Source organism: Haemorhous mexicanus, chromosome 3 (assembly GCF_027477595.1).
Source record: "Haemorhous mexicanus isolate bHaeMex1 chromosome 3, bHaeMex1.pri, whole genome shotgun sequence".
NCBI classification, from domain to species: Eukaryota; Metazoa; Chordata; class Aves; order Passeriformes; family Fringillidae; genus Haemorhous; species Haemorhous mexicanus.
In genome coordinates, this window is record NC_082343.1 from 21332102 (window position 1) to 21359119 (window position 27018).

The 27018-nt window shown below is 35.9% G+C and overlaps 1 protein-coding gene across 2 annotated transcripts in view; it reads left to right on the top strand.

Moving 5' to 3' along the window:
- Window positions 1–27018, top strand: part of GPATCH2 (G-patch domain containing 2) — a 118995-nt gene that overhangs the window by 24770 nt on the left and 67207 nt on the right. Inside the window, exon 6 of one of the 2 annotated variants that reach the window (XM_059841027.1) lies at window positions 15882–15968. The exons of the other annotated variant lie outside the window; for it this stretch is intronic. Within the exon in view, the coding sequence (XP_059697010.1) occupies window positions 15882–15953 (72 nt within the window). The 3' untranslated portion in view covers window positions 15954–15968. Of the gene's footprint in view, window positions 1–15881; window positions 15969–27018 lie in introns of those variants that run through there. 2 annotated transcript variants of the gene reach the window in all.

A 27018-nucleotide genomic window follows, 5' to 3' on the forward strand; every position in this document is an offset into this window, starting at 1 on the left:
GGTGATTAAATTTCAATTGATGAAGATAGACTGTGAATGCATATATATGTAATAAAAAATCCTAATGTTTATTTTCTGCTACGCTTTCTGGATTGTCCTTAGGAGTTCATTTTGTCTTCCAGTTGTGATATCCCATATATAATGATGGCACTGTACATCCCTTTATAACAAAAATCCAAGCCAATCCACTAAAGACTGATAACTCAGTTACCTCCACTTATTAAATATGTCATTTGCATGATGTTGTGGAAGAAGTTTGGCATGTAAATATAGCTTCTGAGTCACTATGTTTAGGCAGTAGTCACAAATAGAGGTGATGTGCTGTTAGCTCTGCAGATGCAGCTTTCTGACCTCCTGAATGACTATTCATGTTTGTGGGCACATCTGCTGCATCTGTCTTTGCAAATATAAACCAGAGCTTGTGGGCTTCCTTTTGTCAGTGATTGCTTCTTAAAGAAAATCTTCTTTAGATACTTAAATTCAATGACAAAAAAAAGTCATTTAATACCTGTGACATCTGATAACACAGAACAAGAAGTAATTACTGCTATTAGATGGTAATAGTGAAGAAGAGCAAGAATGCTTTAAGAAAGATTAATATCCTGAGAAAAGAACACTGCAGACTTGAGTTATTGAACGGAATTGTGGTGTGAATGAATTCTCTTTTTAGCAGCAAGGAGTCTGATGTCTGTATCACTGCTTTTACACAGACCTGAAAGGGAGGCAACCTTAAAAAAAAATAGATAGACTACCTAAAAGATACACATTATATCTTCTGTTCAGTCCAAGGGTTTGTAATTTGTATCCAAGGAATGTGAGCATAAAGTTGACCTTTTGTATGCAGTCAGGGCTTAAGCTTTTTTGAAAAGCTTGGTTGAAGATTCACAATTATAGCAGCCAGCAAATCCTGGGTGAGATCACAGGTTTGGGGAAGGCAGAGTGAAGAGCTATGATAATGGCTGGATACACCCTCATCCTCTCTCAGAAAGTGTTTAGTGCCCAACTATTTGGGTGTTTTCTTGTAAGAGAAATGACAGGCTGAGAGTGGGAGTATTGCTTGCTGCGGACCAAGGAAACTGCCTGCTCACATCATGTTCACAGCACGGTGGGAGCTGAGGATCAGAGGAAGAATGCTGCTCTTTATGGACCAGGCAGTAAACTTGAATTTGAGGTAGCCGCAGCTAGCACTTAGAGTCTCTCCAGAAGCTCTTCCTGTGCTTCATGGATGAGTTGCTTAATTTGAGCAAACTCATGGGTCTTTCTTTTATCAGGTGTACTGCCTTCAAGTCAAAATACTTTTTTAATAATCACACAACACTGGACAAGAAAGAGAGAAGTAAAAAACCCAGCATGCACATACTTTGAAAATCCTTACCTATTCCAATGTCCAGGTTGAATGAGTTATACAGCAGATGACAACTGAAAAGGCTGAGCAAGAAAATGAAATAAAAAAAAAAAAAAAAGGAAATATTCAGTACAACTGGCTTACAGCCTTTCAATTGTCCAGTTCATTTAGGATAGGCAAGTTTTTGATGGAATCTGTAATTAAGTAGTTTGTCATGCATATATTTTGGGTTGCAACTGTAATAGTGGCTTTTTATGTCTTCATTGCTTGGTTTTGTGATAGCATCAACTGTAACTATACTTGAAATAGAAAAGTATGTGGTTTCTCTAATGCCATACTAAGTTGATAGTAGTAGCTTTGTAGTTAAAATGAGGAAAATTATACATTTGCTTTCATATTTAATGTATTATTTTAATAAGTTGTATATTGCATCAAATCTTATTGTGGCTGAGTTAAATTGGTTGAATTCTGAAGTTTCATATGACCTGATGAAGTAGTCCCAAGCCCCACATTGCTCTATATTAGGAAAAGGCAGAAATCCTGCAATTTAGAGGTAGTGTTCCATGAATTAAACACTGATTTCTTAGAAGGAATGCTTTTTTCTACTGGTCTTTATATGTGTTTATATACTTGACACTCATCTAGTGACATATAGTTTATATACATGTCACTTTTCTAGTAATGTATCTGTGTTCATTCTAGCAAGTTGCATGTGAAATTTGGTATTTCATAGAATAAAGTCTGAAATCTAACATTGTAGATGTGTTGAAAGTGTAAAGGCTTGTTTCTATGATGTAGAATACTAAATTACCTCTTTACCTAAAATTATTAAGGTTGTAATTTTTTTCTCAGATGGATTCCTGGGGAGAGCATAAAACCCTTTTTAAAGAAAATAAGAGTTAATTATAGATAGCGAAAACATAACATTACTATTTTCTCATTTTCTTCAAAATGTTTTGCTGAACTTAGTATTCAAATGAAAATTTTGACTTTCATTCACAACTCCTGCATAGAAATAAATGGAAATATTTTAATAAGTTTTAAAACATAAGTGCTGCTGTTTTAGCTACTCCTTGTGTGGTCCTAGGCACTGTTTCTTCTCTGAGACATAGAGAAGACTTGAAGGGTTTTGTTTAAGAGCTCTTATGTGTTGCCTCTTCCTGCCTGTATTCCCTGTCTGGCCTGGAAGCTGGTAAGTGATTTCACTGAGCTGAAGTGCAAAAAACATGACCAAAAAAAAATATGCTTTCTTTTGACTCTGCCAATTTTTCCATCCATCACCTTTGTGTCATGGGGATTGGTTTCATTATATTAAAGACAGCTTGTATTAAGTCTTGCGCTCCTGGATTGATTTATTTTTTTGCACAGCTGTGCTGCTGAGCTTGACTATACACAATTGTAATTATTCAAAATGTGTTTAAAGGATGAACGCTGCATTTCCAGGACCCGTTATCTGAAGATGTCTGGGTATTTCTGTCAAATTCTGTGACTTTTATTTTTTAAAGTTCAAAGATAAAAGCTTTTCTCAAAAAAATTGTTGACAGATGAACAGACTATTGACATTAGGAGAAAAGATGCATTGAGCGCTCATGCTATTTTAAACAGCTTTCAAAATGTAAAATCAAATCAAACATTTCTGCTTCTGAGTTCTCTCTAACTTAAGAAACAGGTGTTTTCAAGAGCTTTTTCTTGTCAAAATAGCTTGGAAATAAAGTGAAATATTACTGGGAAAGAAACTTTGCTATAGATCCAAAGAATGTTTCCTTAAAGCATAATTTGGGCACTGTTTTACAATATTGGTCATAAGTCTCTTTGTGGATACTCTGCAACTTTTGGAAGAACACTGCTTCTCAAGTTGAAGTGTATTTGGTGGTGTGGAGAATTTGTTTATGTTGGATAAGTGGTATACAGTCAGAAAAAACAATATGGTATCAGCGAGGTGCACGAAAGAATTGATCTGTGGTGTATTAATTATTTTCTTCAGTTAATGATTTTCCGTCATTTGGAGCGATAGTCTCTATATCCCATTTTGTGGAAATGTGATGGTATTAGATTATAACAAAACTAAACTCTTGTTGAATTTCACACTTTGATTCATTCACGATGAGGAATGTTAGGCCTCTGCCTGAGGATAACATTTTGAAACCTTATGCTGCTAAAACTGCAAATGAATTTACCTTTAAACAAGTAGGAGGGTAGATTTTTTTTGGTTTTGTAGTGTTATTATTAAGATTTCCTGTCATCAAAAATACTCTCAGCTACTGAAAGCATTTCTTAGTAGGCTTTTCCCTTTTTTTTTATTTGTAATTACCTTAAATTGATACCTACTTATGCAAAAATCTAGTCAATGTCATGTTTTTTTAATCCTCTGTTTAACTCAATACCTTAGTTTTACAATGTGGAGGGATAAAACTTCCTTAAGGAGTGGGTGGTTTCCTGCACCTATGTATTTCCTGCAAATGTGTTTTTTTCAGGCAGAAAAATTCAGATTGTTAGGAGAGGAGATGCTGCTGTGATGTCAGTGGAAGCCCCACCTTCAATTCTTCTAGTGTTCAGTAACTATCGGCAAAAATGCCACAGTTTTCCTGAGGAATGAGTCAAGTGGCACACTTCCAGACTTCAAAACTTAGTCATGTTAAAATAGTGTTATTTTATGAGAAAACAAGAGTTTCACACCTAGCAGAAGTCGTCCCTTCCCTTGGCAGGGGGGTGGGACCAGATGATCTTTCCCTTCCAACCCAAATCTATGAACCAAAGGGGAAAAAAAGCTTCAGTCAAATTTCTAAACCTCATCATAAACAATGTAGGTTTCAAAATGAAATCTAAATATCGTGGAAAATTTTGAGGTACCTGTGATGTTTTTTACTTAATGTATCTATACATTTTTGGAGGAGCTACTCACTGTTCTTACACCTTTTAATCCTCACCATGTATTCCACATAGCAAGAGTTTCTTTTTTCCACAAATTAATTTTCCAGTGCATTTTTGCTAAAGCTTTCACTTACACCAGTGCAAGCCTAATGTAACTTCCATCTGCTATGGGAAGCACCTGATGGAGGACTAAAGCTGCTTAGTGACTTTCATAATGGCTTAGTGTACTTCCTCATTGAAAGGATCCTAATTACACCCGTATCATTTTTCATGGTAGGTCAGTTCTCAAAGTGGTTCTCATCGCTAATAGCACCAGCAGTGGTATCCATATGTAAGGCACAGTTGGTTTGTATGTGATTGTTCAAGGTAGAGCACTGCAATTAATAGGTCAGGTTTGTCAGTGTTGATGTCATTATGAAGGGTTGTGATTTCTACCTATCACTTAGGAGATTTGTGGTTAAATAAAGTCTGCTTCACAAGCTGTTTGCATTGTGACAGTGATTTTTGTGTCACCTGAAATTGTCTAATGAAAATCTTCAGTTATCGTGGTGTCATCAGATCAGTAAAGAGGCACAAATAATACCACAGCATTTGTCTCACTTGAAGCTGCAGCTCATTAGCCAGAAAAGAGTTACTGTTGAGGGTGAGCCATGTGCTTTTTATTCATTCTTCTGTACCACTTACCTTGTAAATTAGAGTGTAGAGTCTTGAGTTGTGTCCTGCCTTGATTCTTACAAAATCTACAACTATCAAGAAAATAAAAAAATAGTTTAGATGCATCAGCCAATTAATAGTTTGTGGAGATAACAATTGTATTTTATCAACAAAATGTAAGTATCTTTTAGGTATAACCACGAAAAGAGATACTCTGTGTCACAAAGCTCACAATGGTTTTTTATTGGTATAGTTGACCTACAGTGATAATCAAAGCATACCCTTAAACTATCAAAGATTAACTTCTGTCTAGCTGAAGTAAATGTGGTGACTTAGTCTCTTCTTGGACTCTCAAGTATAGTGTCAAAACCAGCATCCCACTTCAGCAAAGCACTTGCCCTCCAGCATTAGTCTCAGAAATGCCAAATGTGCTGCTTAGTTTTTTAGATGCATTCTGTGGTTTATTCATGGTGACAAGTGCTATGAACTGTTAGGCTAAGCAGTATTTCTTGTAATTCACCTCAACCCAACTGTACCAATGATTGTCATCTACAATTTCACTTAAGTTTATTTTTAAGGGGGACAAATAGCATTATGATATCCCTTTCATTCTGCAGTTAGTGTCTGTCTTGAAAACACATTTAATACGGTTTTACAGCAGTCTTTACAGATAATAATGATTTTTAAAACCCCTGACCTCAAAATACGAAGCAACATGATTATTCCTCTTGTTTTCTGCAGCTTTAAAAGAAATCCTACTTTCTGGTGTGTGGCTGCATAAAATGTTTCTGCTCTAGACATTTGGAATTTCCTTATTTTGACTTCCCAAGTGCCTATGGGTTCTTTGATGTTTTATGTTTTAGTGCAATTCTAATGGAAAAAAAAATCCTTTAAATGTAGTTACACTTAGTATCTTTTCTGCAAGAATTTCACTGTTGTATCTCTTTTAGAAACTTCCTAATGCCTCAAGAGCAGCATTTTGAACAATTAATGGTAGAACAGCATCTTGTATCCGGAGTCAAATTAGGAGTTGGATTTCCTTGTGGTGAGCTTGATGGGGGGGAGTTGATCCTTTAATGCTGAGAATAGATAGTAAAACACATGTAATAGGCAAAGAACACCTGCACAGATACTGTTTTTACCTGATAAGCAATATCTCATTTATGTTGTAATAACATCATAAACATAAAGTAAATCATGAAAATCATGCCAGTGATTTCAGCTAACACATTGTTTAACATTCTTTAACTGAAAACAAGTACTGTTCCTAAACGCTTGGAAGTTTCTTGCTGATTCAACCTGTAGTAACTCATTCACATGAATAGGTTTTTCCATCAGGCTGCTGATAGATGGAACAACTTGAAATTATTTTTTCTTATGTTGCCTTTCATATGGTGGTCATCTGTAATGAATACAGCCACTTTAGACGTCTAGAGGTAAGCAGAGTATTTCCATTAGATATCTAGATTGACCCTATTAAGTGACCACCTAGATTTGTTCCAAGATAAGCAGTTTCTATTCAGATGCACTCATTTATTTTGTTCACCGGTTCTGTTAGAATTAGTTTATTAATACATGTTCTAAAAATCTTGTGTGAAGTGCTGGGTAGCATTAGCAGCTTATCTTTCTAATCATTACTATAAGGCAATAATGAGAATATTTTAATGTTGTTTGATTTTTAATAAAAGCAAAAATACAAACCCCAATTTAAACTGGGGTGGGGGGAGGTTATATGTTCAGTTTGAGTTCATATGGCTTGTACCCAGAGTAAGAAGTACTAAAAAATAGTGAATTAAACTGGATCTGTAGTATTCTCTCCAGCAATTTATCACGGCAGTGCATATATCTAATTACTTCAAAATACAGGACCAAAAATAAAGTAGGAAGCATACATGTTGTATTGTATTGAAGCTGAGTCAACCGAGAAAATTATTTGGCTTCTTTTCTGATGTGAGAGATTATACAGGAATGGAGAGGTCCTCCTCTGCCATTCTCTTCGATTGCTCTGACTTCAGTTGCTTGTAAAGACAGTGTTCTGTAACATGTTAAACACAACCAGAAGGGACAGGAGCAAACCACAGTTGTTGTACCTACCTTGCTTCTCACTCAGCTGGAAAAGTGCTTGCTACTGTTTGGTTTCATGAAATTAGAAAATCAAATGTGCATATTAAGAGTGTAGTTTTGAGAAGGCAAAAATTACTCAAAACAACTCAAAACTCTTCTGACAGTAACCATGGTATTTACAGCAAGTAAGCACATAACTGAATGCAGAACCTTTTCTTTTTTTACAGAAATGTAGGCTTTGCTTATGTTTCTGCAACAGGTTCAATTTGAAGACCTGTTGGAAGTGAGCACTTTATAAAAGATGTTTATCCAGAATCATAGACAGCAGTGCTAACTTTAAATGAAATGGTGGTAAGCAATCCTAGATTGGAAAGGTCATTCCCCACAGATAATCAGTACTTTAAAAAACCTGTGAGTTGTGAGGTGAGTCACAGAAAAACTCAAAGCTCCTAAGTTTCATGGGCTCTTGATGTTGCAGGAAACCCTACATAAAACACTGGTATGATGTTTTCAAAAGCATAATAATTACTGGGTTTTGTGTACTTACACCATTTGTCCCGTTGATGATTTACATAGGGTATCTAGGAATAAAGAGGACAGGAAGAAAAGGTTTATTAACATTAGTTGCAGCTGGAGTGGTTCAGGAGTGTATTAGTCCTTGCCTGTTAATTACTGTCCCTTCAGCTGCAAAATAGCAGGTGCTTTTTTAGCTTATTTTTGAAGTGAAATGTAAATACTTGTAACTGATCAAGTGAACACTTCCAGTCCAACAGTTTTGATAACAGCTCAAAATCTGTTCCACTCAGCCCCTTGTAGTTAGAGTCAGCAGACTCTTATACTTGCTCCTGATCTGATTTTTGCTGTGGATAGTTTTTCTTTTTATCACTACTGACTTTGGATAGATAATTTGACAGGTGGTTTTAGACACCTGCATTCAAAAACAGGAGACAAACTTTCTCATTCTGTTATTTCTCAGCTTTGACTTAGTGTTCCTGCAGATCTCGGTTTTAAAGGTCAAGGAAGAAACTTCTCAATTCAGAGAACTGAAAGCTGTTTATTTAGGGAGTCATCTTTTGTTACTGTTAGCTGATGGGCAAACTCGGTTTCAGCTGTCTTGCTTTAGATGTGTATTTCTTTAAACACTCATGTGGTTCACTTTAAAGAGCTTTTTAGAGAAAATGTGCCCCATTTTCCCTTTGCCCTGACCTGTTTGCTTTGGACAAGGCTTCTAAAAGCCTTTTTTTACAAAGACCTAAACACACAGAGTAGGTTCACAGTAGGTTGCATTTTTATTCCCTGAAGAATATGGTCTAACTGGAGAAAACCCTGTTTCCTGTTTTCTGTCACACTGTTATGCTATGGAAAAGAAGGCATTGTACATGTCATACTTGAGATTTTGTTGCCATGCTACACCTCTTGTTTGTGGTTTTTTTTAAATCTGGGATCTACATTTTCTGTAGCTATAAGGCAGTTTAAGACTATTTGCACTACCTAAAAGAATTCTAAAAATACTGCTTCTTAAAAGTTATTCTAAACTCACTTTTCCATGCAGCAAAATATAGCATTAAAGCAAAACGTAGGCAATGACTGCATAAAAAAGAGGAGGGGGGCGGGGGTTTGCATAAATAGAAGCTAGCATTTCAGTGTTAAGTTGGGCATAAATATTACAAAATGTATTGTTATGCCTTGTGCAGGAGAACATTTAACTGTATTTTTTCTGATTGAGAGTAAGTATTAGATATTATGTGATTGTCAAGTTTAAAAACTCTGAAGGTTTTATTAAAGTTTTCTTTGTACCCAAAGCAGTGTCATTATAAAATTAGTTCCACTATATCAGTGATGCAGATGCATATTTTCTTTAGTATTTTAAGTGGGATATTTTTTGTTTCAGGAAAACAACTTCATTTATATAGGACATTTTACTGAATCTTATATTAAATATTACTAGAATGTGGAAAATATTTTTAAAATATTTGGAGGTTGATGGATTGGTTCTCTTCAAAGGGAAACAAAACACTAAATATTTCTAATCCTGCATTATTTACCGCATGGATGGTTAAATGCTACTTTAAGCCCCATAAAATTAAAAGGGAGAAATCTGCCAACTGTAGCAGGAATTGGATTTAGGAAGAGCGGTACAGAGCCAAAATATTGCTACAGAATTAAATGTCAAAAATCTTCTTTAATAGTAGATATATAGTTCACAGTGTCTGGTTATGATTAATACATTTAATCTAAATCACTGAAAGTTGCTCTCTCCTTTTCCATAAAATACAATAGGACACAAATCAGTTTTACTGTAGGTGGATAACAATTGGAAAATAATGCATCTTCCCGCCCAATAAATTGTCAGTTATACCTTTTAACTAAAATCGATTCATCTTTCCAAAATTTATTACGATTTCTAATAATAAATCTTTTCAAATGTTTATTCATTTGCTTTTTGATACATTTGTGCCACTTTTGCTATGGTCTAATGTTTTTTCTTTTGATTCATTGTAAATTAGAAAATCTATTTTGAGTCAATTTTCTAGTTAAGAAGTTAAAATCTATAACCCAGCCATTTTTTTCATTGTCTCCTTTGCACATTTTAATACCCTTGAACTTAGATCCAATCCAGTAAATTCTGATCAGAAGGTGATTAAAAGACTTTTCACTGCAACTTCTTGACTGAGGGCCAGATTTGTAAAACAAGTACTTATGAGATTGTTGGCTGGGTTTTTCCTGCACGTATCTCTGAGTCAAAGAGTAAATTGAAACAATTATATATGTATCTGTTCATCTGCTATAGGTTTTGGTCAAAGGTTTTTAATATGGGCAGTCAGAATTGCCCTTGTGAGTGAGAGCCCAAAGCTGGTGTGATAGAAGCCTCCTTTTGTTGTCCCTTTATGGCAGCAATACAATGGCAAAAGTGGGGATTGCTAAAGCATACTCTGTGCCCCATCATTTGGGGTGTCTGTAATTATCCAACTAACCTCTTCAAGTGTGGTCACCTGCCAAGAAGTACCACTTTTTTTAAGAACATATTTTAAAATAAATTTCTCTAATGTTTGATATTCTAATCTGTGAAATTGTGTTCACTGTTCAGCAGTTTCCTGCTCCGTATATAATAAAAAATATGTCAGAGGGAGATATGCTTATTGGGAGATTTGTAAAAAAATAAGACTATTTCCTGTTATGATCCAGTTAAAAAATGTGATCTTAATCAGATTTCTGACAAGAATTATGAATAAGAAGCTTAATTTAGTATGTAGTCATCTCAAATTTCTTAAAGACACAAATATGTTTTGTTTATAATAGAAATGTGAACATTGGCAGAATAGAGGAAGAAGGCTAGAAAATGCTTGAAACATAACTGTAAGAAAATTACAGTTGTAATTTGAACTTGATCTGCAGTATCACTTTTTGGCAAATTTGTGTAGCGGAAAGCATCTTGGGCTTTACAGTGATAGAGTTCAAAGTTAAAAAAATCATTTGTGTGAATGGATTGGAATTCATTAATTTTACTAATTATGCAGTGATGAAAACAGATGTTTTCTTAGGCACAGATCAGGCTTTAATTACAGGTCTTACCTGCTTATCTAAAAATAGTGTCAGTATGTTCATGTCTCTCTCTCAAAGTTAATTTCTTATTTTCATATGGAAATATGATTTTTTTTGCCCATTTTAAGCCTTACTCTAATTATGTACAAATACAAATCTAATACTTAAAATACTTATTGAGGGATACATATGTCATAATCATGTATGAATGTTCTTCAAGAGTAAGTTGGGTGAAAAATGCCTCTTTAAATTGTCAAAATCAGAACCATCTAGTGCTACTCTATTTCTAACTGTAATAATGTGTTACAAAAAGAGTCAAAAATATTTGCAACAGAGCAGTGTTTCCAGCAGTGATATAAATCTGTGTGACCTCCCCTAAGGACTTTTTATTCTGAGCTGTGTAGTGGGTAAGACTACAAGCCTGCAAGAGAAAGGCAGAGAAAGCTGCCATAGAATTAGAGAAACAACTTAACAGAGGGTTTGTGTATGCTTGTTTTGTGCTTTAGCCAATCACTATAAATATTGTCTGTTTTAACTGCTTTAAATGTGTATTTGTCACTGCCTTGGAGAAGTGGAAATTTCTTAACTGGTGCTAATAATTGGCAAGATCCAGAAAGATGTGGTCTTTGAAAGGAACATTTGCAACTAAAGATGCATGATCTATTGCAATAATTATTTTTGTGCCACATTTTTCTGTGGTTGGAAGATGCACATGAGCAAACAAGCATCAGTAAGTGTAACTGGTAGAATGAATATTTGATAGTGTAAACGGATAGGCTGTAAACTAACTCTGATATGTAACAATTGTAAAATTAGAATCATGTGATCATTTTAACTTTGTGTAAACTCCTTCAAGCTTCAAAACATTATTTTCTCAGAACTACATTCATACTGTCATTTCTCAGGGTTCATAGTTGCCAGGATGCTTTAGTTATTTCAGGAAGTGCGTATGTTGCATGGAAGAGAATTGCCATGTCCTTTTTTCTTCCGGATTAGAACAGTGAGCACAACTTCAAAAAATTAAAAAACTACTGACATGTGTGTACTGTAAAGCAACACACAATAACAAACCATAAGCAGTATCAATAATAACCCATTAGTAGTGAACTCCAGTGGTTGTTCAGATGTTCCATGGCAATCTTCTCTTCCTTTTAGTTGTTATGGGGTAGGGAACGGTACTTTCTAAAAGCAGTCTGCTTGGGTGTACTTTCAAGATTTTGGTCAGGGGGATTATTTTTGGGTTTTTAAATTATTTTTCTGTGGGGGGAGGTTTGTACCTCACTTCCTTATTTCAGGAGCTACTGCTGCAGGTGGTATGATCAGAGCTCTTCAGCAGTCGTAGAGGGCAGCAGGCACAATATCTGTCATGAGCATGGAAAATTACATTATGACTACCCGTGTCTAGTTGTAGTGATGTATTGAGTGGTTGTGGGACCTTGGAGAAATAGGTCCTTAATTATTTGGTGATCTTTTAATTCTAGGTTCATAGATATAAAACTGCTGTTCACAAATTTTGGTTGATTGCATCCATTGTATAGTTTACCATGAAGTGATGAGGGAGTAGAAAATATTTTCCAAGACAGCTTTCAGTAAAATCATCCAATATTGTTGCTGACAATTGATACATTCTCTGTTGCTGCTTCTTTGAGAGAAATTAGTGACCCTTCAGTTAGTGTTACTGTGTGGTTTTTTCCTGTTCAAAATATTTTGGATTTCTTTTATATGTGTTTCTTCTACAGTTTTTCCATTAAATTAGTAAAGAAAAGAAACTTAATCTCAAAATAATTGAAACAGGAACATAGCAATGTAGAGAATGTGTTTGAATGAATAGCCACAAATAGTGTTTGTGGTAGCTAACTGTTTTGATGGGATGCTGAATGTTGTTACACCAATCACTTTTAAGTTTTGCCTTTGTTGCCATGGAGATCAACTGTACAAGTATTATTCTTGAAAGGAGATTAATTCTTGCCTCCTGTGCATTGAAGTGTTTAGGGAACAGGTGAATGTTTAGACATTTTTGCTTTGGAAGGTAAATAATATCCTTGAGTTATTGTACACCGCGGCTTTCAAAATGTGTTACCAAGCACAACTATTTATTTCACCTTCAGAAGAAAATAAACAGGCTCTTGTGTCTACCTCAACCTAAAGGGAGATAGAAAAGTGCCTGGAGATTCAGGTACATCTGGTGTCCCCTTTATTCTTGCTATCTTGCTGGAGGAGCTGGAAGTGGCCAGCCATGCTGTCAGCCTCCACACAGCCCAGAGGTCTCAAATGGCCTTGACTTGCGCAAAATAGATTATTCCAGTAGGGTGACAGAGCTGGTTGGCCGTTAAGAGAGCTAATCAAAGCAGACACAAACCCAAGTATAATACTAGTTATTAGAAACTCTGCTGGCATCAGACTAATTAAATGTAAACACCTAAAGCATTCATTTATTTCATTATCAAAATTATCAAACTAGTGAAGTGCCCACAGCTGGGGAGAGGTGGGACTTTTTGACCTCACTTAACCTCTCTAGTATAACTAAGAGGATTTGTCTTGGCAGCCCCCTCTCCAAGGGGAGATCATCAAAACCATTAATGATCTGTCCTTTGGCAAAATGCCTGGCACAAATTCTCTCAGAGCAGACTTTTTCAAGCTTTGTGTGCTTTCCTTAGCATATATCTTCTAACTGAGCATTCTGAGAATGCTGGTGGTACTTGTCCAGGCTTGTGCATCAATCTTATTAAAGTTTTTATGGTTGTATGCTTTATAGAGATCAGTCTTCTTGATCCATGTGTCCAGTGTTGTTTAGTATGATCTAGATGTTGTGTGGCCTGGAAAACTATATTGCTTGTTGTTTGAGCAGCAGCACCTATACACTTCAGAACTTGTCTGATAAGTAATTTGAAGAAGGCTGGCTAACCCCAGGCACTTTGATGTCTTTCTCTCATGAAAGTGATAACCCAAAGCAGCAATCCTCATTAATTAACTCAAAACAGGAATCCTCATGAGTTCTCCCAGTTCTGATTATTCCTGATCAAGGGTCTCCTGATGTTTGGCAGGGTCTCGCCTACTGTGCAGCAATGGCTGATCTGAAAGGTGTCAAACAAAAGAGGTGAGGTAAGGAGGGGGTTTTGGCAGGCATTGCCATGAGGTTTTGTCTTGTGCAGCAGGATGGTAAATTGTGAAAGGTTGAGATTGGGGAGAACCCATTTGAGATTTTCCTGTGTCTTGCTGTGTGCTTTCTTTATAATTTGTTCAGCCTCTTTCACGTGGAGCAAGTCCTAAGAACTATGGATTATACCAAACCTTGGCTTGTTATGTTTGTGTTTCTTTGTCTTCCAAGAGATGTTCTGGCTAGGTATTGTGTGCTCTCCTGCCTGTGGATGTCTCTGAATTCTGTATGTATTTTTGTTTTGATTGGGAAGCACTGGCTTGTTTTTGTGGGTTGGAGTGTTTACTGTGTTAAATTTCACATGGCAGACTTTGAACATACATTTTCAACAGGTTGAAGATGGAATTGAGTGCCATGTTTGCTGTTTTTGTATATTGCCATTTGTTGGCAATATACAAAATGCAGTTAGTAAATACAACTATTCTTTACCATCTCAAAGAGCTTTAGTTTCTTAAGGATTTTTTTTGCTGCCTTTTGACAAAGTTGTTAGCTGCAGAAACTTTAACTCCCCCTTCCTTTTTCTACCTAACTCAGGTCTTTTTTCTGTTTCTGATGATTCCCACAGTTATCTTTTCATTGCTATTTAAACCTGCATACATGCATACAATATCATAACTGAACTGCCTTTTTGAAGAGGGGCAGTGTGTGATGCGAATTGTTCCAGGTTCCACATGTGAGTTGGCTGAGTTTGTGCTGATGTCTCCCAAAACAGCTTCAAGTGCCTGATTCTGTGTGGATGTGGAGGGAGCAAAGTCCCTCCCACTCTAAGCAAAGAGTAAATTCAGGATCACTTGATGAAGCTGAACAGCCACAGGTGACCTTATGACACACATCCCAGGGATGCGGGAACTGACTGATATTGTTGCCAAGGCACTCTCCATCATATTTGAAAAGTCATGGCTGTCAGGCAAAGTCTCTAATGACTGGGAAAAGGGAAACATTGCTCCCATTTTTAAGAAGGGGAGAAAGGAGGATCTGGGGAACTACAGACTAGTGGGTCTCACTCTTGCATCTCCTCTGTTCAGCATTTGTCCCCTTCAGGCATTGCCTTTCTGCATCCTCTTGTGTGTGTTACTTTTGGCTTTTGCCTCCCATTCCTAAATACTCTTTTCACAGAAGCAGCAGGGACTCCTAGTTCCATTCTGGTGTACAGTGAGTTGATTTTGTCCATCACAGAGCCAACTGGTCACCAAATGTGACTGGCACGGGCCAGTACCTGACCACTACCTCCACTCTATTGAGATTGTTAACCAGATTCATAGAATCTAATTTTTTTCATCCATTCAAAGCCTAGTATTGTCTAATAGTTAGGTATCTCTGAGTAGTTAATGAAGTCTAAGGAACAGAGATTTGGGTGAGTTTACACTCATTAAATCTGGATTTATCTTTGTGTAGGTTTTTCATATAACTGCCTTAATAGCGAGTAACACCCTCCCTTCTGTTTGATAGGAATGCAAGAAGAAAATAATGTGCAATGCAAGTTGAAATTAATGTGTGTTAAAGTATAGATTATAAATAGAGAATCATGTAGCTTCTTTTATTAATTTCAACTATTTCTGTTAATTTCTAGTAATATACTATAGGACCAACTTCTTAGTACTGTTTGCATGGATAGCAACAAGCTCTTCTGAAGTTCTTCATGAAATGTATCAGCTTTTAAACTTTGATTTGCTGTAGTTTGTGAATTTACTAAAATTGATTCAAGTAGCATCTTGGAAAAAAAAAGTATGATACTGGAATACTGTCAGAAGAACCTTGAAATTGAATTACAGCTTTAATATTCAAACTGGGGCATGTATTGCTATTTGTGGTATATGTAAAATGACTTTTATAGATGAAATTTAAAATCGGTGGCGCAGAATAGGGTTTATAGTGCATGGTCTTTAAGAAGAACAAGGAAGGATCTTTGTAGAGCATGTAGCAGAAAGATGCATATTTATTAAATAAAGGAATTTTTAAATGGGGGTATGGTAAAAAAAAAGGTTGTTCTTACCCATGTGCTAGTCAGATGATAGTATTCATTGCCAAAGATAAATGCTAAGTGTTTCTCTGTGTTTAAGTGTTTATTAAATAACTATTATGTAGATTTATTTCAAAAATCAAAATTGTAAAAGATTTATTTTATAAAACAGTGAGAGCCTTTTCAAATCTTTATGCCCAAGACTCTCATTTCTAGGTGTCTGGTTCTTTGTGCTGTGCTGTCAGTATCACCTGTGTTTCTAGCAAGGTGCCGTGCTTTTCTTGTAGGTACACAGTTTGTGGTCATTGGGAGTAGGACGATGGTCAAGCCTCATCCCTACAGCTGTGAAAAGCAGGTGAAGAGCATTGAAGGTAATGAGACAGGGAGTGCCCAGGTGCACTGACTAACCACCAAAGGGAACAGAGGGCACACAGGTGCCATGTGTGAACATAAGGGGTATAAAAGGTTGGGCTAAAGAACAAGTGCTTGCAGCCTTCTGGAGTGATGTTGCTCTGTATGGGCAGATACCTGAAGCCTTCTGATGTAGTTTGGTGTTTGGGGATGCTTAAAGTCTTCTGAAATTTTATGGTGATTCTCTGTGTATTGTGGCTGTCTCAACTGCACGTATGCTGTGACACTGTCTTGCCTTCCTTGGCATTCTATCTGAATTGCCACACTTGGCCAGTTAGACCTTTCTCTATCTGACTTGCATGTATGAATTCCAGATATCACAGGAAATCTGTGTAGTATTCCTGAAGACTCAGGGGACACAGGTGTGAGTAGAAGCAAGTGTTGGCAGAAGCGCTGCACAAAGTGGCAGCTTGCTGGCTCCACCATGCTCTGTCTGGTTCCTCTCCTGTAACCCACTGCATGCATTGATCACCCCAGACCATTAAGCCTGATATATTTAATGGGAATGTTAAGAGTTCTGTGTTGTCCAAATGTAAGCTAAATATGTCTTGTGTAATTGTCTTATTTAAGGCAAAAAATAAACCAGAACCTCCCTTCTCTCTTGTATCAGTCCTCCTGGGACTGCAACTTAGTGTCACTGCAAGGGCAGGTCTGGAAGAGGATACAGGGAAAACCACCTGCTGTATTGTCATATATATTGTTTCCTGGACTCTCATTTCCCAGAAATGTTTCATGGCATTTTCTCTTTGTGTTTTTTCCTTTGGCATTCTCATGGCATTTTCTCTTTCGGTCTTCTTGACAGTATTCTTGATTCATCATTTCCTTCCTTACCATGTTGTTTGTACTGGTTTTGGTAGTCATTTTAAATGAATTTGTTTGTCACAGTTAGCCTAATGCTTACTTCTGCATTGCCTTTGGAGAGTGGTGACAGCAGAGACTGAAAAGCAGTAACAGACCTTGCTTGGCAGTGCATTAGTGCATCAAAAGAGCACCACAGCTGCTTAGGACCATTATGAACTCTGGCCTTCCAGAGACTGATTCAAGGCAGTCATCCCAGCAGAAAGAATTTCCTTGGATTGCAAGGGATAGAGTATTGTAACCAGCAACCCTCTCTCATTCAAAGGGGAAAATTCTTAATACTTTGGTAAAAATCCTTGGCAGTTTTCCAGGAAAAGGCAGAATTTTTTTTCCACTACTCAGATTACTTCAAAAACTTTGTTATGGGATGGGTATGGGTATGTAGGCTGAGAGAAGAATGTGGTTTTGAAGATAGAACCCAAATAATCAGGAAAACAATGCAGTTTTCAATATATTTCTGATATTTTGTACTTTTCACTTCAAGTGGTAAGAAAAAGACAAATGTTCTTTCTGAATTATTTAATCCTCTATTCAACTTAAAATGTCATGAGAAACCTTTTTAAAGAACAATCATGATATATTAAATACCCTTCTCACTGTCTTGCTCAGGGATATCAAACTGGCTTGCTGGGTAGTTATAACAATCTGAAATTCTATTACTTGACAGGTATATTTGGGGGTTCTCATATTCCAGTGGAATTAAGAGTTATTCTAAAAACACCTTTTCATTTTGTTATCCACAACCAATTCCCTGAAGCCATTTATGAATTTAGATTTTACCTTTTGATAGGGGTGAGCTATTAGACATCAATGTATTTCTGGTTGGTGTTTATAGGAAATGGGAAGGAAGAGAAATGAGAAATATTTTCTCATTCTTTTTAAGATCCTCACTGTTGAAATCCACTTTGAATGATTTGTATTGGCTCTTGCTTCTAATGTTCTCTGACTGTAGTCACAAGTAAAATAATAATCAGTCTTTTACCATTCATCAAAAATCTAGCATATCACCATGGTGAATGAACAGTTGGCCTTATTAGCACTAATTTGTTATGATCAAAGTTTTAGTCCAATTTCAAATTACTAGCAACTTGATGAATTCATTTGCAGAAACAGCTGAAACTTTGATTATATTCTAGGCTATAGCAACTAGGGCAAACACAAAGAAGAGCAGTAGCACTGCCAAGAAAATTTTTGGTCTATCCGAGTGTATGCAGTGAAGGTGACATCATTGTTTCTAATGTATGCTATTATACCTTTATAAATTTAAGGCTATTCTGAAATAATCTCTTATTTTTTTTCCTTTTTTAGAGACTGATTTGTCTGCCTTTATCACTATTACTTTTTCATTGTATGAACATAAAATGAGAATCATAAATAACTATTATAGAAGAAATTAATTAACCCTTCTTTACCTTGGGAAACTTGAGACTGTCCCAGCTTGCCTGTTCCTTCTCAAATAACTACTCTGTCAATACATAGCTAATAGAATCCTATCAGCTCTTCCTTTTTTAGTAAGGATTTCCTACCAAACTTTTATATTGAAATTTGCTAAAAGTATATTTTGCAGACTTGAAAACAAACTCATATTTTCTGTAGTATGTTTTTTAACAGTAGTAATGATAATAATACCTGTTTGGTTTTGTTGTTGTTTTTTTTTTTTACGGTATGATATACTTAGGTCCATGTTAAAATGTGAAATTAAGTAATGGGTTTTAGGTTTGCATATTTTTACTGAAAGTTTTTTAAACAGTACATCTAAGAGACAATGATTAGGAAGGGTGGTGAGGTGATTTTGAAGTAGCATAAGGAGAATGTATGGGGGCAGTATTATACCATAGGAAAGAAACAAGGCATCTTTATTTACATTTGAGACTTCTAGATTTTTTTTTATAACTCTTCTTCTTTTCTCATTCTGATACTCATTTTGCTGAGAGCTGACTGTGTCTGAACCTTACGGCAGTAATAAATAGTTGGAATATATTGCAAAACAGAAAACTGAGAGTTTTTCTATGGTGTCTTTTCTTTGACTTCATTAGGTAAATTCAAGCCAATGGTAATAGAGTTCATTTAAACATGTTCCTACTTTTAGCTAGTATATTTTTCAAAATGTTTGTGATGTTACTTGCATCTGAGCTTTGCATACCATCTTATCTTGTCAAAAGTACTCAACAAGCAAACCCCTCTGATTTGTATGTGCTAAGTGCATAGATTTACTGCTGCAGTTTGAACATTTTTAAATTAAAATATATTGCTTGTTCCAAATGTATTGATTTACACATCTCTGTCAATATTAAGTAGAGCAACTTTTCCAATAAGTTTAAAAAAATCTGGCAAGACAGGTTACATTTAGTGGATTGAAGTTTATATTTCTGCATTTTACTTGTTGGTTCTTGCTCTTTTGCCCTTTATTCTCAATCACTGTTACAGATATTTGTAATGTCCCTCAACTGAGAAGAGATGCTGCCAGTTGCTCTCTGAATTCATACAACGTTGCTATCATTTAAATGTGACCGTTCTTAAGCTTGCAACTCCTAACAAGTGCTTAAATATGAAGGTTGTACCTGAGGTTAGGGTTTTTTAAATGCCTAAAAGATCCTAACACAGGATCAAAGTTCTTAAGCTTAATGGTGGTGTAATAGTAGTGAATTGTCAGAATGATTCTTTTTACTGTAAGTGCTCTTCAGTGCAATGTTTGTTGTATCTTTTTTGAGAAGGCTATGTAATCACCTTTTTTGTCCACTTCTAGTCATCAGCCAACTGCTTGTGCAATAGTAATTTGTTTTTAGAATATGTGTATGAGTTACCAATGCAAACAATCTTGCTGCTGCTCTCTCATCTCAGTTCTCTTGCACCTGAATGTGAAACTATTCATTTGTTCTAAGTAAGCAAATCAACAAGTGTGTAGTAGTTCATAGGCTATAGGAGCACTCTCTGACTGACTTTGCTAAAATTTTTGTCCATTTCTCTGTCTGCTCAGCCTATCTTGCTGTTTGCTGATCTGAAAAGCAGCTGAGATGTAAAGATGGACAATAACATCTAGTGGGCATAAGCTTGCTAGTGGAACAGTGGTCTGGTGCAGATTAAGGAAACATTGTAAATTTGCATGGCTGTTTGCCTGTAGACTGAGCTCACACTTAAGTTTATAAAAATCTTTCCCAAAGCCACGTAGATCCATCTGGAAACTGACTAATTTCCTAAAAACTGTTGTGATGTTTTTTGGTTTTAAGTACTGTCATTCCAGTTGCTTGATCTCTAGAAAGTCACCAAGAGATTATTTTTTGGGGGTGATGGGTGCTGAACAAGAAATCAGAATTTTCTTCTCACTTATAAAAGGTCAAAATTCTCTCTCTGTGGTCTGGCTGGCGTGTGTCTATTGGTATTAAACCTGCATGTAATTCAGGAAGTAAATATCTATTTAAATACAGTACTCATTTTTAATCTGAATACTTGCAGCAAGTTGAAAGAATGGATTATGATAGCAGATGGTGTGTTTAAGTGGAAATGGTAGGTTAAGGAAGAAAAGGAAAGTTGTAGAAACTTTTCATGTTTCATGTAGAAAGTTTTCATGTACTGTTAAGAAAATCTTGATTTGAGTGACATTGGGCAGCCATGTTGTAGAGACACTTAGGAAAATTGGGTATATATTGATTTCACACCACAACAGGTATATAATTTCTGTGTTTAGGGCTAAGTTGAGAGTGATTGCCAGAGCCTCATATCAGTAGAACATGTGAGGTCCATGCTGTGATGTCTGCAGTGTTTGCACTGTACACAGGCAAAAAAATGTGTGTCCAGAGCTGCTGTATATCAGTAGAGCTATTATAACTTTGAAACATAAAAAAACTCCAACAACTTTCTTTGTCTCTCTAAATGACATTACTTTGAACTTCTAGGCATCTTATCCTATATTTTCTCTAATAATTGAAAAGTACATCTTGATTTGTATAACCTCTGTTGTTGATGATGCATTCTGTGGAGTTGGTACCTCTATTTTATCCCGTGTAATATATCTGTTTTGTCAAGAAGAGGGAGAGAGGTGTGTTATCCATTGTCATTCTCTAGTGGAAAGCCAATTTTTTATTGCATTTTTTTACCTGGGTTTTCTATGGAACTGATGTGAGCTGTCATCACTTTTCTTTCTTCCTTCTTGCCTCATTCCAATACCTTCAGGAAATTCCAAGTTAATTTGACAATCCACTTAAATGTGACAGTCATTCAGATGTAAATGATTATTAAATACCTCAAGTTTTGTGAAAGGATGTAGCTACCTTAAGTGACAAACCTAAATTTATTAACTCCCTTGACGAAAGGCTTTTGGCATAAACTTAGTTATTAGCATGAGAGAAACCCATATGGGAGTAACCTTATAAATGCTTCAACATTTGATCAGTGTTTGTGCCTTTTTTAGCCCTCAAAGTCACTTAAATGTCAGGTGTAAAGCTGTAAGAAACCAGGCAGAGTTGCTTGATTTCCCCCCCCCCCACCCCAGTTTCCTTTATCTCCCTTCAGAATGCATCGTGAACAGGTAGAGATAGTTAGAATAGAAACTTAAAAGCGCTGATTTTATTGATTTGTTGGCCAGGTAATTTATGTTTAGTAATTAGTATCCTCTGTTATCCTTAATTATTTTAGAAAACATTATTTATATTTCAGTTAATTATACTCAAAGCTTTGCTCTGAACAGAAACCATGCTGATTTTTTTTTTAATGTCTTGGCTATGGCTGTAGTGACCTCTAAGATTTACTTAAACTTTAGTCTGAATATTCTAAAAATGTTGTGTTTTCCTGTTTTAAGAATGTCTAAGGTTAAATTTCCCTGAGGTACTGATAAAAGATAATGCCAAGAAAATTCTTGGCAAATTTTCAAGAAGGGTAAGTCCTTTGAGTTCCAAGAATGATGGGTCAAGGTGGAAGCAGACATTTGCTTTCTGGTAGCCCAGAATAAGAATTGGATCTCTGCTAGGTTTAGTCATGTGAAGCACGAACAGAAATGACAGCAGACTGATTCTTTGAATTTGTACTGTATATAAAGCACATTTACATCCAAGAGCTCTAATAACTAATAAAATAAATGCTGTACATGCATCTCCATGCTACCTATTTTTATGTGTCACTTGGAATTTTAATTTTCAGAAGTTTGGTGGCTTCATTCCTTCCAATTTCTTCTTCCCTTCTACAATGTCAGCTGCCAGTCTTGATGTTTATTTGGACCAAATAAACATACCAATTATTAAAATGCTAAAAAGTTGAATTAGCTTGAATATGCTAAGTTTCTTCCTTTGGTTTGCATAGAGACAGAGTGCTATGGTTCATGGTTCTGATCGTGAAGGAAAACTATGTTATAGCGGTGTATTTCTGCAGGAATTTAACACTGGAAATAAATACTTTTCATTATTTAAAAATAATGACATTCAGAGATAATAAGGTGTTTACTCAAGAAAATCTGACACAATCTGAGGGGTTTTTCCCCTGTATTTCTCAGTGTTACTAGCATCCTCAGTAAGAATTGCAAACAGTTGAAATTTTTATTCCCTTCACGCAGGTTTGTTCATTCACACTGATTGACTTATGTCCTCTATATTACATTAAAAAATTGAGCGTTTGACAATCTGGCCCACAGGAGGAATTTGTTTGCCAAGTTTTTCTGTAATATTTGTTCCATATAGAAATACACTCTTAACATGTGTGTCTGTGTTTTTAAAAAAAATTAATGGGGATTGTAGCCAATACTGAAACCAAATTGCAGCCTGATACGTGTATCAGCCAAAATAAGTAATCAGTAAGAATTTCAAGTTTGCCCTTTCTCCCATTACTTGGAGTATTTAAAAATATTTAAAAAACAGCTGTGAAGTTAGCTTCTTAAATGTCAGAAGTCCACTGACTTCATGAAGACGGTTTCATTTAACTGAGAAATTTTTATGGTTTCATTTATTACACTGAAACAGTTCTTAAGAAGTAAGAAAAATACCTCTTAACATAATTTAATTGCATTACTGCGTGGCATTCAGATAATTGAGGATGAAGTGAGTTGTCAAATTAATGTCATGTCAAACTCTTGCCTTAGTGGACTCCAGTACTGGATTTGGCCTGGTTTTGTGATTGGCTGGAAGGCTAATGTTTATAACTGCTACTTCAGGACATGATCAGAGCTACAACACTGGAGTCTGTATACTATATTCCTTTCCCATCTGAGGGGTTTTTAAGGCTTTCTGTAGAGGGGGAAAAAAAGCCAGAAGAGCAATGCTAGCTGTATGCTCTGTCATCTGCTTAATCCTTATCCCCTTCACATTGTCAATACTCATCTAATTCCACTTTAACAACAGTAATTGGCTGATGGAGTAGCAGATATAGATTTATTTTCCTGATGACTCCTTGACTTTTTTCCTCTGGTAATACTAATAGAATTCCAAATCCTTACTGGTGTGATCATGTCATGAGTAGGTCAACAGTCATGTCAAGGTCCTATTGGAAACTTCATAGCCAACATCTTAATTTAGACTTAGCTATCTTTTTCTCTTGTATGTGCAATTGTAAGCAATTCTTTCAAGTATCAGACTCATTCCATTATAACACAGTTTGTTTGATGCAAAGGGAGCCAGTTCTGCATGTGAATTGTTTACTGAATGGTAGTGGGTCACACAAACTCAGTAAGCCTCTTCCAGGTGTGATACATTATCTGAATTATGTGGGAAGCTTGAAGGAAACAAAATATTGCTTGTTTGTTTTCAAAGTTATTTCAGTCTTTCAGTTAATGAGAATTGAAATGGATACTGTGGCTTTCTAATATTTGAGGAGAACATGTCTGGAAATTTGAAATGTCAGGTCGCCAGGGTAGCTGAGTTGATCTAGTGGTCTCCTGCCCCTGGAAGGCAAAGGCTTGCTTAGTTTCTTGCTTTCTTTAATTCTATCCTAGCCCATAACCTACCTGCTCTAGGCATTATGATTCCTGTCCTACATTTTACCAGAGTTCTGAATTATAACTGACTTTTGAGTTGCCACCATAGCAAACAGTAAAAAACCACAGACTTTTCTTTTGAGGTTAATTTTGCCATCATCTTTATGAGCTGGAGGTGATCTGTAGAAGGGGAGAAACATCACCTTTGACACGTGAATGTGGAAGGGGTACACAGGACAGCCCATTTCAGCAGTAATGACTTATTTAGGACAAACTGTTTCCTGGTGGGATTTTACCTGTAGTCTTTGATTAAGGTAAAATTGAGAAATAAGACTATCAAGTTGTTTGGAAACCTGTCTAAGTTTGATGGACTAATGACCATCTTTCACATCACCATCCAACTTTACTTGGTCTTTCCTATTTATCTGAACCTTCATATTTATTTTTGGCAATAGTGTGTATCCAGTCTGAAAATGGGATGTATGCTGTGTTGTCTTTCTTGGACTTGAAGTAATACTGCAGAAGTTTTGGGGATTGACTTGAGTAAGAACAGAGTAGAGTACATACACTCAAGCTGTCAGAAAAATCCGTAACAACTGATTTAACACCTTTTGTCTCTTAAAGCATGTCAGACTTAATTGAGTGGTTAAGAACCGGTTTTGGCAGAGACTTAATCTCACTTAGTTTTTTGGCTAACTGAATAGTACTCAATATTGAAAGGGTGCATGCAGTCTCTTGATAGAGATTTATGCACTTGAGCAAGTGCTTAAATTTTACAGGGAAACATTTGAATTCAAGTGCTTTGGTACTCCTACATCAGAAGCAATGCCTATCTTGGGAATTACCACTATTAAATCAGCCAGGAATAATAACCACAGTCTACAGCCTGGCTGGACTGCCTTATCAAAGTTGCTCTTTTTATCCTCTGTCCAAAACCTTTATTCTCTGAAGCTGTTGACCACTTACAGGCAGCTCATCTACTAACAGTGTCTCTGTCTAGTGTATTAGTTTGGCCTCTTAGTGTTTCTGTATGAGTGATAGGTAGAAGGCAGGGAGGAACAAAGATGAGAGGAAATACCACCAAACAGAGCATTTCCTGTTTGGTGGGGAAGTTACCTTCAGTATAAGGCCTCTTGTTGCCAAGCCACGCAGGTGTTTGGCTTCTGCTGTAAAGTAAGGGAAGGTCCTAAAATGATAACACTTTTAAAGAACCTGGTCTAGTATATTAAATGTGCTTATGGAAATATTCCTTTAGTCTAAAAAACAGCAGACTGCTTTTCTGTAGATAAAAAGACATATTATTTTTTGAATTCTTGATTATATCAATTTGCTGCTTCTGGAAAAAAAGCCCAGAAAGCATAAAAGTAGTAATCTACACTTAACTACCTGTTTTATTAAGTTTTCCCCTGATGTGTAACTGAAGCAAAACCCAGTAGTTTAGGATGTTAATCTGTAGTTATAGAAACATGAATTGCATCAATATCTAAACTCGTAATAACAGTGGTTCTGTGTTATGCTAAATTCTTGTACGGAAATATTTTCATTTCATAATGTTGTATGTGTAATAACATATATTCTTAATGTATGAGCAGGTGGAACTTCAAAATTTTTTTGGAAGTACTGGTAAGTGCCACATCCTTGCTCTGTTCTCTTTTTAATATACATCAGCTCCCTTGTTAAATTAATTTCATCCAGGCAGTTGTGAGATGGATAAGAAAATGTAACTGGGGCTTTAATAAAGTGACCAAACATGTCTTTCATGCATATAATTTATTTGTATTTCCTCATTGCAAGTAAGTCAAAAATTAATATTTTTTAAAGTTTAGCTTTGTTTTCCCTTAATATGACCATCTTTCTGTCAGTATATTCTATAAAACTATTTAATGTGCCTGAGGTTCTTTAAACATTTATTTTGAAATACAGTTTGAAATTAATAATGCCAATAGTGTAAAATAATTTAAAACTTTCACTATAATAATTTCATCTAAACTGGTCTATGATGTCATTCTTAAGGGAAATGTTTTGTTGGATTCTTTTCCGTAGTATATATTAGGTTATCTTGTGGTTATGCTTGTTGGCTTTTAGATTTTATTTCCCTTTTTTTGGTTCCAGGTGGAATAATAGGTAAAGTTAACAGCCTAGGATTTGTTTCATTAAAGAATTTGAATCATTCTTATATTGTAATCTCCCCTCACCAGCACCCTGAGGGTTAACAATATATTCAGTATCCTAAGTTAAATTGAACACCCAAACTGGCTTCAAACAGCTTTCAGTCCCTAAAGGAGGGGAGGGTAAGAGGATGCACATCCTTGGTTAATCCTGGTCTTTTCCACCTAATGAAGTAGTTGAGCATTTCACTGAAATTTCCCAGCTTGAATTTGGCCACTTGCTTGCACCATCCCATCCTGCTTCTCAGTGTTTGGGTGTGTTGAATCATTTCACTAAAAGAAAGAATTGAAAATTGCAAAGCTAGACCAAGCACGGTCTATAAAAGATAGCAAAGACTTTGGCAGATTTAATTTTTACTATTTTAATTGGTGTTTATAAGTAATTATAAACAACTGGAGATTTTTGTTCCTTGTGGATTTAAGTCTCACATATTTGTTTTATGTTATTCTCACAAAGTAATAGGTACTTTCCAAATTTTAAAAACATTCTTCCTGCCACAAGGAGATAAAAACATACATGCAAAGAAGATTGAGGGAAGTAGTATGGCAGGATATGTGACTGTTAGCTGGTAAATAAGAATAAGCTATTCTGTTGGGGTTTTTAATTAACTTGTCAGTATAAATCAGCTGGATTTCCCATGGGCAGCACAGCAGATGAGGGTCTTCCAAAGGGAATTAACTGGAGGAAGGGTGAAAGCTGTACAGATGAGTTTGTGAAAAATGTTCTGTGCAAAAGAGACAGGAAGTCAGAGAAACTGATAATGATAGAAACATTTGAAAAAATAGTTTAAAAAAATGTGGAATCTGGTTTCTCTAACAAGGGAGGAGGAGATGGCATGAAATAAAATTGATAAAAATGTCTGAGGGGCATGAAAAATGATGGAAGGCTTGAATTAGATTTCTTGATACTAGTAGAATTCAACTAGTACTGTAATCTCTGCATCTGCAATCTTTTGTCTAAGATGAGAATAGCAGGCAAGGAAGCAAGGCTGGGCCATCAATATCGCTGCTAAGTCACAGTTCTGTGGGGTTATTAAAAGCTTTCTGAAGCAGGAACAAGAAGCAGGTGATTTGGGGTTTGGGTTGTTCTTT